This window comes from Zootoca vivipara, chromosome 7 (genome assembly GCF_965207765.1).
Source record: "Zootoca vivipara chromosome 7, rZooViv2.hap1.1, whole genome shotgun sequence".
Taxonomy (NCBI): domain Eukaryota; kingdom Metazoa; phylum Chordata; class Lepidosauria; order Squamata; family Lacertidae; genus Zootoca; species Zootoca vivipara.
In genome coordinates, this window is record NC_142590.1 from 35342796 (window position 1) to 35356592 (window position 13797).

The following is a 13797-nucleotide window of genomic DNA, read 5'->3' on the forward strand; positions in this document are numbered from 1 at the left end:
ATTCTGGCTTTTGGCACTTGGAAGCAGCTTTGTATGCCTGCCTGTGACTTCAGTGGTTCCTTTTGTTGTACGAGTGCCTGCTGGGGTTTGAAATGGTGGGGCGGGGTGTTGGTTAGGTGTAGGACTTATGGTTGCAGCTTTGCTTGGCATGCTTTTTGTCTTCTAATAAGGCTCTGAGTGCAGGTTTTGTTTGACTGAGGTGCTTTGCAGAAAGTCTATGGGATATTGTGTGTGTTTTTTTGCAACATGACTTGGCTGTGAAGTCTGAGTGTGTGTGTGTGTGTGTGTGTGTGTGTGTGTGTGTGTGTGTGTATGCTACTACAGGGTGTCCCTTTTTCCCCATAGCGCTGGGCATGTCTGAACTATGGTGTGAAAATTGCACTTCCCTGATAGTTCAATGGCTGCATTGATGTTGCAAAAGAATCGTTTCTTTTTGATGTAGTCTTAATTTCGTCCAGGTAAAACTTCTGGAGGTGTTTGGTTAAAGGGTCCAGCAGCCGAAATGCAAGAAGGTCACATGGCGTATAAACTGAAGGCAGGAATAACCTAGAGATCTGTAGATCTCTTTTTTAAAGAATTCTAGAGCACTCTCCTTTTCAAAACCTTTGCAGCACCTGCAAGACCAGAGCATTCACTGCCTTCTGTACAATTCAGTTTTGCCTAGCACAGCTTGAGTGTATGGACAGTGCCCTTAAAACAGATTTAACCCTGGAGGTGTTCATCCTTGTGCAAGATCTCAGTCCAGCCTGCTGAGGCATCACCGTGTTTTGGGCTCCTGGACAGCTTTCTCCTTTTCTGCCGAAGGCCTCTGTCCAGCTCAGAAATAAATGTGGGAAAATGTGGGAAAGGCGTGACTCAGTGGTAGTGCATATGCTTTGCATGTAGTAAGGTCCCAGGTACAAGCCCTGCCATCTCCAGGCTCTACAAAAGCTTTCTCTTCATGTAAGGACTGCAATAGAAGTTGCCCTTGCACGCACACACACACACACACACACACACACACACACACACACACACACAACCTAGAGGGAAGGAGGAGCTTGATGCTCTTAGTAGGATTTTTAGCAGGTAGCTAGTATTGACCAATTGAATTCTTATTATTAGTTTGTTATCATTCCCTGCCCATTTGGCTGGGTTGCCCCAGCCACTCTGGGCAGCTTCCAACACATACTTCAGTGGAAGTCAAGTGGAATAATTTGGACCAACTTCCACTTTTTCAGCAATGTGCCCTCCCCCCCACCGTGCCAGTAAAAATGATGTTGGTTGGTCTGTTGCAAGCAGTGCATATTTTCTGCTCCAGATTGGTGCATACAGTAGCATGTACTGCTACCATTTATGACAGATCATTGCCGGCTTTTGGGAAGCATCTATGGTGCATTATAGCACAGCAGGACATCAGCAGGATGTTTCATACATCCCATATAGACATTTCCACCGGTAGCTGCTACCTAGTAATGTTCACCAGAAATTTATTCTCTTGGCGCCACCATGTGTTCACATCATAAAGTGCCATGCTGTCTTCACTGATGTAAAGATGAATAAAAAGATACTCATTTTCTTCGGTGTAGCCCTAATTTTCCTTACCAAACTGTGTTTCTGCTGCACACTTTGTAATTTTAGTCCTTTGGCTTTCATGAAGAAACGGTGGGCACCATTTGGCTAAGCAGGGAGAGACCCCATAACTTTATGAAAGGGAGGATATATACAAATCATGTTAGTTAGGATTCAAAGAACTACAGTCATACCTCGGGTTGCGAACGTGATCCGTGCAGGAGGCACGTTCGCAACCCGCAGCGTTTGCAGCCTGAAGCACCACGTCTGTGCACACGCGTGATGCGATTCGGCACTTCTGCACATGTGTGTGACGTCATTTTGTGTTTCTGCGCAAGCGCCGAAACCCAGAAGTAAGCCATTTCGGTACTTCCCGGTTCAGCGCGTTCCGCAACCTGAAAACGCGCAACCCGCAGCGTTCGTAACCCGGGGTACGACTGTACTTCAGTTGCGCAAATTCGGACATGTCCAGGAGGAGCCATAGATCAGCGATAGTGCACATATTTTGCATGGAAGATAGTCCCTGGTTATATTCTTGGTTTCTCGGGAGAAGAGGGATTCCTGAAACCTGGCTTCAGTTTGTCCATCCAGTGGGCTATTTTTCTTTGCAGAGGAGCCCCATTCCACATCACAAAATGCTGTTGAAAGTCTCTTCTGTTTTAGTAGGCTTTTGCTGGTAGCACAGTAGGGACCCAAGCAACCTTCTGAATAGAAGTGGTTTGATAAGATTTGGGAGACCATAATTTCCTACAAACTTGGCAAGTGCAACAATCCCACTGAAATTTTTTAACAGTTCTGTGGTTTCAGTTTATCTTCAAGCTTCTCATCAGATTCCTATAAAATACAACACACACACACACACACACACACACACACACTGATGGGGAACCTGTGGTCCTTCGTATATCAGTGGATCCCAACTCCCATTGGATTTGGCCACTATGGCCAACAGTTAGGGATGATGGGAGTTGTAGTCCAACAACATTGGGAGTGCCGTGGGTGCCCCACAGCTGTTTTTTTCTCACTGTACTTCAAGCTTATCAATAACATGCTAATGTGGTTTCCCTTTTCTCTTTATCTTTTATTACTCTGTGTGCTCCTCATTTTGTTGCAAGCATTATTAGCTTTATTACATCTTAAAGTTATTATATCATGTAAGCTTTTGGTCCATCCAGCCCAGTAATAGCTGCTTCGATTGGCGGTGGGCTCTGATAACATCTGGAGGGCCAGAATTTCCCCATCCCTGCTTTAGCTGGTGATGGCAGGTACTGAGCCTGTTTTTGGTGGCTCCCAATGCTAAAGTGTTCTGTTAGAGCATGGTGATTATCTGATAAGCAATCTTATTTCTCCAGCTGCAACAAAAAGTGTCTTTTCCTCGCTTCTCCAAAGAAAATTTATGTTTAATGCTTTTTTAGATCACGGGCTGAAATAGAACACGAGGCTCTTATTGATGGCAACTTGGCAACTGAAGCAAATCTGATCATTTTGGATACTTTGGAGATAGTAGTCCAGGTGAGGATGATAAAAGCCGTTTTACAACCTTCCCAGTGCTCTGAATGCCTGAAGAACAGATAGTAGGCAGGACTAGCAATGCCCCCTGTAGAAAGTGTATTCTGAAATGGCCATTCTCTCTCCATTGCACATGTTCACAGTGCTTCCATTTGATGTGACCTCTGCCTGCAACAGCCCTAAAGTTGACTTCCCCGCCTCTCTTTTTTACATTGTCTTCGGTTACAGACTGTCTCTGTGACAGAGTCCAAGGAAAGCATTCTTGGCGGAGTGCTGAAGGTTCTTTTACACAGCATGGCTTGCAACCAGAGCGCTCTTTACCTGCAGCATTGCTTTGCTACGCAGAGGGCCTTGGTGTCAAAGGTGAGTGTCCTGAGGATGGGAGGGCAACATGGAGTTAGAATTTCACTTCAGTATTCAGCTTGTTTTCTGATTTGGAAAGTGTTGGACCTCCACAGTGGTGGCCGGCAAACTGCGGCAAACTTCCTTTACTGGGAGCGGGCACGCAACTGGGTCAAGTTGAGGCCATGATGATTGTGGTGCAATTAATTTAACATTGTGTTGGCGTTTGGGGTGCAGCCACGACTGCTGAATGCTTGTCTCTTGCGCTGTCCTTCTAGTTCCCAGAACTGCTCTTTGAAGAGGAGACAGAGCAGTGTGCTGACTTATGCCTCCGACTCCTGCGCCACTGTAGCAGTAGCATCGGCACCATACGCTCGCATGCCAGCGCCTCCCTGTACCTCCTCATGAGGCAGAACTTTGAGATTGGGAATGTAAGTAAAGCACAGGGGCGGGAAAGCCCTTTCGCAGCCGAAGGGCCACATTTTCTTCTGGGCAGCATTTTGAGGGCCACATGCCAGTGGTGGGCAGGGCGAGAGGCAAAAGCATGTGGAGCAACAAATCTGAATTTTAGATTTGTACAGTAGGCTAGCTTTTGCACACACTTGCACATCCCTTTCTGTCCTCCATCCAGACACAAGGACACGTTCCATCCAAGCTAAAATACGCAGAGGGTGATACAGGGCCAGTGAGGGCCTGGGGGGAGTTCGGAGGACCAGATAGAGAAGGCTGGAGGGCCGCATTGAGGCCTCAGGCCTGAAGATACCCACCCCTTGTATAGTGTTTCTGCGAGCATGGGGTGCAATGCCTATCCAAACTGGTACAAGAGAGGACAAGTGAGGAGCACTGATTTTTTGAGGGACATATATTTTAAATGGGAATAGTCACACATGGACCAAAAGGCTTGTGTCGTCTTTAAAGGAGAACACTTTAATCTGGAGTTAAACAACTCAGCCATAAATCAATCATATGGGTGGATGGACGGAGTTCCGGCCAGACCCCTTCAGGAAAATCAAACATGTTTGCTGTACTTTTTGGTTTGGGACTGTGATGCCTATTAAGCTGGTGTTGTCACCTGACGTTATTGGCGCAGTAACAGTTTTTTGTTTGTTTGTTTCAGAACTTTGCCAGAGTGAAAATGCAGGTGACCATGTCACTCTCATCTTTAGTAGGAACATCTCAGAATTTTAATGAGGAGTTTCTGAGACGTTCTCTGAAAACCATTTTGACCTATGCTGAAGAGGACCTGGAACTAAGGGAAACAACATTCCCTGATCAGGTTAGGAGGAATAGTACTTGACATAGATAAGTATGGGTTATTTTATTTCCACAATTTTCAGCTTAATTGCTTTTAGATTCAATAGGATGCTGATCCATATTGGAATTTCTGATGATGCAAAACCTGGATGTGAACATGGAGTGATACATGAAAATGTATCAGATTGGATATTCCTAGTTTGTTTGTTTTTTGTGATGAGGGTTTCTTTTGTATTTGAAAGTTGGTCTAAAAATGTCTCACATAAAATAAAATAAAAAATAGATAATTTAGTTAAGGTTCTAAACTAGACTTGATTAAATGGTGAAATGAACAAAAAAAAATGAAGTCTGTCGACATTTCTAAGAAACTGCTCATCCACTCAAATAATTCAGTCCAACTTTGCTGGATGTGTGAATGAACACAGAATTAACAAATATTGACTGGCGACGAATGCAAAATTAGAAATACTGGAGGGAAACATGATGTCTCCCTGGCAGGATTCATTTTATAAAAATAAACAATGGCAAGTGATTTTCACATTTGAATGCCTGTCACACAAATTCGAAGTTACCAACAAATACTTGTTTTGCACAGAATATTTGTTTCAGATACTTTACCCCCCCCCCATTTCAGGTCCAAGATCTTGTGTTCAACCTCCATATGATCCTGTCTGATACAGTTAAGATGAAGGAGCACCAAGAAGACCCAGAGATGCTGGTGGACTTGATGTTCAGGTACAGTTTTACTGGATTTTCTGCCGTCTTAAGAAAATGTGAGTAAGTAAACGTACACTGATGTGACTCCCCTGGGTTTTTGAAAACTAGAATTGCCAAGGGATACCAGAATTCCCCAGACCTACGACTCACCTGGCTACAGAACATGGCTGGGAAACACTCAGAGAGAAGCAATCACGCAGAATCTGCACAGTGTTTGGTCCACTCTGCAGGACTCGTTGCTGAATACTTGAGCATGCTTGAGGATCGGAAATATCTCCCCGTAGGATGCGTTACATTTCAGGTAATGCTCTTTGTTTACAAAACAGCACAGCTGGGCTTCTTGCCTTTCCACAAAGCAATGATATAAGCCCCCCAGAAAACATAGTGTTGTCTATATTAAAATAACATTTCCCAAAAATTCATGTGATATAATTGCATTGCTCCACTTTGGCTGCAGGTACAATACATTGGAGGCACATTAGCTAAAAGCTCTTTCTATTATTAATTCCGGCCATGTGCAAAGGAATTTGCCATACTTGTTTACTCGCCCAATAATTCCTAAAGTAGTTTGGTTTCATGTTTCTTCTCAAAGAGGTTGGGTCTTTGGTACAGTGGCTTCCCTTCCTAAAAAAGAACATCTTGTGGGTAAACCTATATTTCAAATTAACGTTCTGCAGAGCAAAAGCAAAAAACTATAGTTACATGTTACTATATTCGGGTAGTAATAAAGCGGGATATCAAATCCAAACTCCTCCTCTTCTTCTTCCTCCTCTTCTTCTTCTTCTTCTTCTTCTTCTTCTTCTTCTTCTTCTTCTTCTTCTATATTCCATTAGAGTAGGACTTCGGCAGAATGGAAGCTACTTTGGTTTCAGACTTTGCAGCAGAGCATTGCCTGAACCTGGTGATGAATGACTTTTAAATAGTTGTTTTTTTCAGTGTCTCTGGAACTGTAACTGCTGAAAGTAAATGTTATATATTTCCTCAGAACATCTCCTCAAATGTCCTGGAAGAATCTGCAGTTTCTGATGATGTCGTATCGCCAGATGAAGAAGGAATATGCTCTGGAAAGTATTTTACTGAAGCAGGTCTGGTTGGATTGCTGGAGCAAGCTGCTGCCTCTTTCTCCATGGTAGAAGCCTTTAATACATGTATTTAGTACAGTACTCTCTTATGGTTGCATAGTATATACAATCAGTGCCCTGCATTGGGGTGGGGAACCACAGGCCTGAGGGCCAAATGCAGGCCTCTGGATTCTCCCCAGGCCACGCCCCTTCTCATGTCATGGCCCCTCCCCCTGGACTCCACCTCTCACCTGCTCTGCTCGGCATTCTTCTCAAGTGTTCTTGAGCTGCGATAAAGCCTCTTGCTTGTTTGAATGGAGAGGGAGGGAGGGAGGGATGTGGGCCTAGAAACCTCTGGCTTGAATACAACCTAGCATACACAGGTGAGAATCACATCAGTTGCTTTGCCCACTTTTGCCTCTGGCCACATTCACAACTGGAATGGGGGATTTCCAGAAGGGAAATCCAGGTCGGAAAAAAGTTCCCCACCCCTCTTCTGCATGGAAGTAAACACTCAAATGCACAGTATAGAAGCTTCAGTATTTGCATTCTAGCTGCTTAGCTGCACTGAATTCAGTTGTTTAATTGGCAGCAGCATTGAGTCAAGTTGCTTGTGAACCTGCCCACATATTTTGTGCCATTGGGATCATGGCTAAGCTGGTTCTCCAACATGCTGTGCTAAATCATGAGCCAACTGGAATGGGCATTCAGAAGTTGCTATGAAACCTTGTTCAGCACTACAGTTCCTCAAATTTCTGTGTCATCAAGGTTGGCCTTGACCATGTAGTGTTAGGAAGCTTCTGTCTGTGGATTGGAACACAGTTTTATATCATCTTTAAAAAGGCTTTCATTCCATGGGTTGGAGCAAACATGCTGGCATCCCAGCACAGCTGCTACATAGGCTGTTAGCTGCTTCCTTCACACATGGACCAGCACATGAGCTGCAAGTCTTATATCAGTGTTCATCAAGTTTAAAATGGACTTTGATGCATGGAGTCGTGCAGACCTTTGGCAAAATGTTACATTTGCACAGGTTAACACATGACTGATACTTATATCATGCATTACTTGTTCCATCTCAGTAACCAAATAATCCCAAGCAAGTGTTTTAATTTCATTATTGTAATATAAGCATTTTAATAACATATTGTACTCGGGCTGCTGCATGTCTGTTTTTTTGATGAATTGATAGAACCCCCTGACATGGACACTGTTTTGTAGGCTGGCATGTACGAAGCAGTCAACGAAGTTTACAAAATCCTCATTCCAATTCATGAAGCTAACAGAGATGCCAAGAAGCTAGCCACAATTCACGGTAAACTCCAGGAAGCATTCACCAAAATAGTTCATCAGGTAATGACTTGGGCTCTTGCTTGCAGTGTGGAGATCCTTAAAAGTATTTGTGTCATTTCCCCTTCAAGTTACATTGAAACCTCAATGGCAGTTATTTTCCAGGTCAGCAAAGCAGTCAAAATTTGGAGACCTTGTGGACAATATTGCAAAGTGTAAAAAAAAATCAGCAAAACTAGGAAAAGAGAGCTATCAGATCAGTCCTAGTTTTTCCAGAGCCTTTCACCTATATCAGGTCCCTATCATGTAGTGTATTGCAAATTCATTCCCTACTTGTGTTTTCCAGGCTAGAGACTGACTTCACAACATGTGAAAGTATAGTTAAGGTGTTTTTATACTGCAATCTTGTTTACTCCCATTGAGTTACTTACCTGTAAGTAAGCAGATACAAGATTGCCCCCACCCCCCAAGCTATACATTAGTTGGACGGCCTGGGGATTTATTTATTTTTTTACTCTTTTGCATTTTGTGCTACCTATTTGGCAGGTATCTCTTTTTTGGTGCTGCAACATCTCTCTGCTTGTGCAAACCGTGACCTGCATTGTAGAGGCTGTGTGGTGATGTGATGGATGATCCTACTTTTGGGTGTGGAGAAGTGGGCTGGAAGTGTCACTGAAAGAGGGCCCCATGGGCCAAGAGAAGAGCCCAGTGGAGGCGTTAAAGCTCCCATGTTCATCAACAAGGGGGGAAGAAGTGAGGCTGCTGCAAGCAGCCCTCTCCCATCTCACACACTCCAGTCTGTGCCCTACCATGTTGTTTGCATCTACAGCACAAATGTTGGGGTGGGACGGGGTTTTCACATGTATAGTTATAGAGACGAAGGACCCCTCTCTGCAGACATTCATGCAGCACACGTGGATACCGAGAGAAGAGCATGTGACTCAATGTGGTCCTGCTTCTTCCACGTTGATGAACGCAACAGCTAAATTTTCTATGGTATGTGGGGGTCAAAACAAGGGCAAGATGGCACCACAGCAGCTAGGATCAGATTAGGCTCTAAGCAAGACTAAGGCACACTCCCAGGCAGTTCAGGCTAATGCCAGCTGAATTTAACCATGGTTAATTAACAGGAAAGCTAATGTTAAGTATTTCCCGTTAAGCATTTGAAACTGAAGCTGAACAGTAGGTTTCTGGGCACAAAGTTGAAGCCAGCTCTTGGCTATATCCTGATAAATGAGGGCATTTGCATCTGTGTAGGGCCTCCAGAAGCTCTGCTAGATTGAGCCTATTGTTTTCCATTTTGGTTACATTTTTACTTCCTGAATTTAGCAGGGAAATACTGTTTGGACAACTGGTTGTGCCATGTGATTATTTAACTGGAGCTCAAGCACAAATGAAGAATGGTTTGCATTTTGCTTTATGGATATTAACAACAATGACACAAAATGAACATTGCCATTCATTACTTGGGAACTGAAATTGTGTTGCATAGCACAATGTTTCCCAACCAGTGTGCCTCCAGATGTTTTGGGACTACAACTCCCATCATCCCTAGCTAGCAAGACCAGTGGTCAGGAATGATGGGAGTTGTAGTCCCAAAACATCTGGAGGCACACTGGTTGGGAAACACTGGCATAGCATGCTGTTCAGCGCAAAAAACTGAATTCCTCCAGCAGGACTAACCTGGGTTTCAGTGGCTGAACTTCAGGCTGGAATGGTGAATGCAATGTAAAATTTTTCGATTGCCAGAGGATTTGCATTTATGTTTGATTTCCAACACCTAATAATGTAGCTTCTTCATACTTAATATTTCCTTCTGGGCTATGAAACGAAAGGCTAACTTAAATGTGTGGCAGCTAAGCCATTTCAAGTGGATAGCACCTTGTTGTCGATGGTCATGTTTTGGCCTTTGAAAAGGAGTTCTGGTCTTGTTCCTGTGACATACCTTTTTGTTTTTTGTTTTTTTGTTTTACTTTTTATTACACAGAGTACTGGCTGGGAGGTAGGTAATGTTTTAGTTAGTAAAGAACACTAATAGATTGGTCTGATGATGACCCCTGCCAATGCTTTGCCCACATGTGCTAGCTGTGGGTATTTCTGTTGCTGTCTGCTATTGACCTGAATTAATTAACCAAAGAAATATCAGTAAAACTGTTGTGGTCATTTTAGACAATTTAGGTAGTGCATGAATGCATTTGTATTATGACACTAATGAGGTTCTTTGGTGAATGAGCCACTTTTTACCATCACTAGTTTGTTATTTTTGTATTCCATTTCTCATCAATATTGACACAGAATACCATTTCTTCCTACCATATTTTCACCCCCCAACACAGGGGTCGATTTAAGTTCTAATGCTCAAAGACCTTGAATGCAAAAAACTGTTTCCCGCTAGAAAGACATTCACTCGTATCCTAATGTATAACTGTAGTGTTAATACTCTTCTGCTACATTAAGCTCTGAGCAAGAGTGAAATGAACTTGAGTTTAGACCCAGCTCTCAAATCTCTTAGGAATTAGGAATTAGGGCTTCAACTAGGTGCCAAGATAGAGTCCTTTGTTTTGATTCTGAGATGTACAAAATTCAAATTCCTCTGCAGCTTTTCAGTGACCCTAATACAGCTGATTCTGATATATGTCTGGACCCAAACCATGAAAATAATCCTTGAAGATCTTGTGGGAGATACAATTCACCAACCTTGCCCTGGCTTGCATAAGAATGCCAGTTTCATCGCCCCATGGACTGGGGGAGGTTTTACAGAGAATTATATGAACTATATGAATTATATGAACTCTGCCTCAGCCTTTGTTTGACTGGGAAGATTTCCTAACCTTCATGAAGCAAGCTTAGCGGTTGTACAGTTCCCTTGCTTCCTGGACTGTGCACTACCTCCCGAAACCTTAGAATTCTGCCTTTGAGAGTTGTGGTTAGTGCCCAGACTTTGACAAAAAGCAGAAAAGACCCCTTTTGTGTTATTTGATTAGCTGTTTGGAAGTTACTGATATGGTTCTAATATGGCCCATCACACTGAGCACATTTCCAGCCCAACTGCCTTTTAGATGACCATGCCCCTTAAAGACTTGCACATTTATTTTTCAGACGTCTCAAGATTATTTGTTCTTTTTGCTGCAACGGCCTAAGATGGCTATCTGTTGGGAAATAGGTATAATGGAAAATACTGCGACAAATATCCAAGACTATAAATAGATATGTTTGAACGCTGACACCTTCATTTTTTTGCCGCAGGGCAGGCACATTCTTGAGAGTGGCATGGTTTGTACATAACGCTAAGACATGGTTTAATAAACCATGGTTTAATTTTCTCGCCTGAACCCCGCCCAGCAGCTTAATCATGGTTTATTAACCACAAGCAAATTATGCTAATAGGCCACGGTGTGCTTTTGGTTTAGAAACCCTGGCTTATGTTAACCATGGCATAAAGCTCTGTGTGAACTCGTCCAAAATCAGATTCCCGTTGAAATAATTGGTGGTACAGGGCACTTAAGTATGTAAGCCCTTCTGATTTCAGTGGGACTCGAGTACCTCTAATTTCCTTACACTTGTGTCTAATATGTACCAATCAAACCTCCATCCTCATTTAAAAACAATAGAAGTGTCTCCAAATACATATATTGTATATACACCAACACAGACCAGTTTTGTAAGGAATTTTAAGAATTTGGTACGTAGCTGAAATATGTGTGTTTTGCATTCTGTTGTTGTTAGTAAATATGTGAATAGTTTTTGGATTCCACCTCCCCAAAAGCTGCTCAAGTGATTATTTCTGCTTCTCATTTTCTCTGACTATGTTGCTCTATCAGATAAGAGCCCGGCTCTCTTGTTTAGAGCTTTGGTTCAGAAGAGCAATTACAGATAAGTCAAAACATCATCAAGGCATGTAATATCAAGAGTGCTAATTCCATGACCCGCCATCTGCAATGGGGGGGCTTGGGGACCCAGAATCAGTTTTGGAGTCAATGTGCATTTTTGTACCACCTGGGAGCAGGCCCAAGCATGTGCAGCCTTTTACGATGCCCACTTTAACCAAAAGGCAAAGTTCATGTCACATGGACTCTCCATTTAGCTCAAGTGCTTGCTTGAAGTGGCACCAATACAGTTTGGTTGCTTCTGTCAACAGCACCACAATCCCCTCCCCCCGAAGGGTTTCCCTGGTGGTGTTAAAATTGGCACAAAACCATGGCAAAAGGCTAATTTATGAAGCACTCTCCTCATACGTCCCCAAGGCAGTTTGTGGCTGTTCCATTAATGGGACAACAGCCTGCGAGCATCTTTTCTGATCAATGTGTGTGATGCTAAATCGACCCCTGAAGTATATCCTGTCATCAGTTACAATTTTAACATTATTTAGTAATGTTCTATTGCATGGTAAAACACACCCATGGTTTATGTTCTTGTCCACTGCTTTGCACTTGAACTTTCCTCTTGCTGGACATTTCCCTTCTGTGTGGCCTTTTAATACCCATTGCATGTTATTTACCCAGTTCCAGTTTTTAAAATACTTTTTTTGTTTTGTTTATTTGCTGCCAAATGCTGCTTATTTGTTTTGGATTTTCCCTAATCAAAATACTTTCTGTTTTCTCCTCTATTGCCCTGGTTGCTGATCCTCCTCCCCACTTTTACTATTGTCTGTTGTGGTAAGTTCCTACTAAGTTGTTGGTGATTTTTTTTTTAAACTCCCATGGCATCCCCCAATAATTTCATTTTACCAATGACTTGTGCCAGCTCAGGGGTTTATGAAACGCCACACAAATCAATCCCAATTAGGTTTGTATGGAAAAAAACTTCCCAGCTAACTCCTAAAGTTAAATGTTCATGGAGGAGTGGTTTTTCCTCATGGAAAGGGGGTTGAGCTTAGGCCTTTTGGCTTCTTCAACTCTGATGTTACAAATTCAAATGCTGGGTTAGCAATTTCACTGCAATGAAAAACGTGGCATTATTGACTCTGATCAGACAGCCTTGGACATATTTGCACTTCCCTGTGGATAACAGCAGGGCCAAATTTGGCGACCATTTTTGTTGTTTTTGGCTAAGTAAATCCAGTTGGCAAAGGTTTTGGTTCATGTGCAGAAGGAGCCTCTTAAAACTTTGTACCCAACAGATATTTACCATGCATAACAACATATTATGAACCCTTCATAAGTCATGACGGCTGTTATACCTGCTCTGCCAGTTCTGTAATGACTCTACAGTGTTCACCTTCATTCTCTTTGCCTACCAAGGAGCTATTATTTTTTCTCAAAATAATAGATTTAAATGCTTTATAATAACTTCCTTTCTCATAACTGCATTTTAGCACCTCTCAGAAACAAAGACCATGGAGTTTTAATTTATTTTCTTTGCTTGAAAGCAAGGGTTTTGATTTCTGCGAAAACCTTTGGGCAAAATTATAGAGCCTTCATGTATTCAGAACACACTTGGAACAATAACATGATGACATATGATGTTATTGATGTCCCCATCTTTTGCCTGTTGTTAATGGAACTTCGTGCTTTGCTTCTTGTGTTGCACACATTCCAGCATGCTCTGGGTTGACATTTCCCCAAAATCTTCCTAGGCATTGATCCATCAACACCCCCACATTCCCCTCCCCACAAATTAATGGAAGCTAAATGGAAAGAACCTTCGTTATAAACACCACCTCCTAATTTGTCTTAGGTGACCATTGTTAAATCTTAGAATGATGCTTATTTATTTGAAACTCCTGTCATAATAGTACTTCTGATTCATTACGTAAGTTTCCTTCAGTGTCTCATGATGTTGCCAAGATTATTAACGAAAGAGCAATTAGCAGACAATGTTGCCTAAGCCAAACAGCTTACCTTTCCTACTATAAAAATCAAGGATAACCCTAAGGTTTGTGGGGTATGTGGAGGGGAAGCCTCCAGGAGAGCAAGTCGGGTTCTCTAAAGCCTGGAGAGAGTTGCGGAGATTTAGAAGGTGCCTGCTCATGTGTGGACAAGCACTGTCAGCCATAAAATTACCTGTTGTCCTTCAATCCTTTTTATCAAGTTCATTGCATATGCAAATATGTTTATTCGGCTGTACGCCCATC

The 13797-nt window shown here is 42.7% G+C and overlaps 1 protein-coding gene across 4 annotated transcripts in view; it reads left to right on the forward strand.

Annotated features, from left to right (window-relative positions):
- Positions 1–13797, forward strand: part of DOCK7 (dedicator of cytokinesis 7) — a 114380-nt gene that overhangs the window by 87210 nt on the left and 13373 nt on the right. For 2 of the 4 annotated variants that reach the window (XM_035123060.3, XM_035123063.3), the window contains 9 exons: positions 2967–3063; positions 3289–3423; positions 3681–3833; positions 4520–4678; positions 5291–5391; positions 5482–5674; positions 6359–6502; positions 7656–7787; positions 9712–9726. In XM_035123060.3, coding sequence (XP_034978951.3) covers positions 2967–3063; positions 3289–3423; positions 3681–3833; positions 4520–4678; positions 5291–5391; positions 5482–5674; positions 6359–6502; positions 7656–7787; positions 9712–9726 — 1129 coding nt within the window. The remainder of the gene's footprint in view (positions 1–2966; positions 3064–3288; positions 3424–3680; positions 3834–4519; positions 4679–5290; positions 5392–5481; positions 5675–6358; positions 6503–7655; positions 7788–9711; positions 9727–13797) is intronic. The other 2 variants (XM_035123061.3, XM_035123064.3) reach the window with 1 other exon arrangement.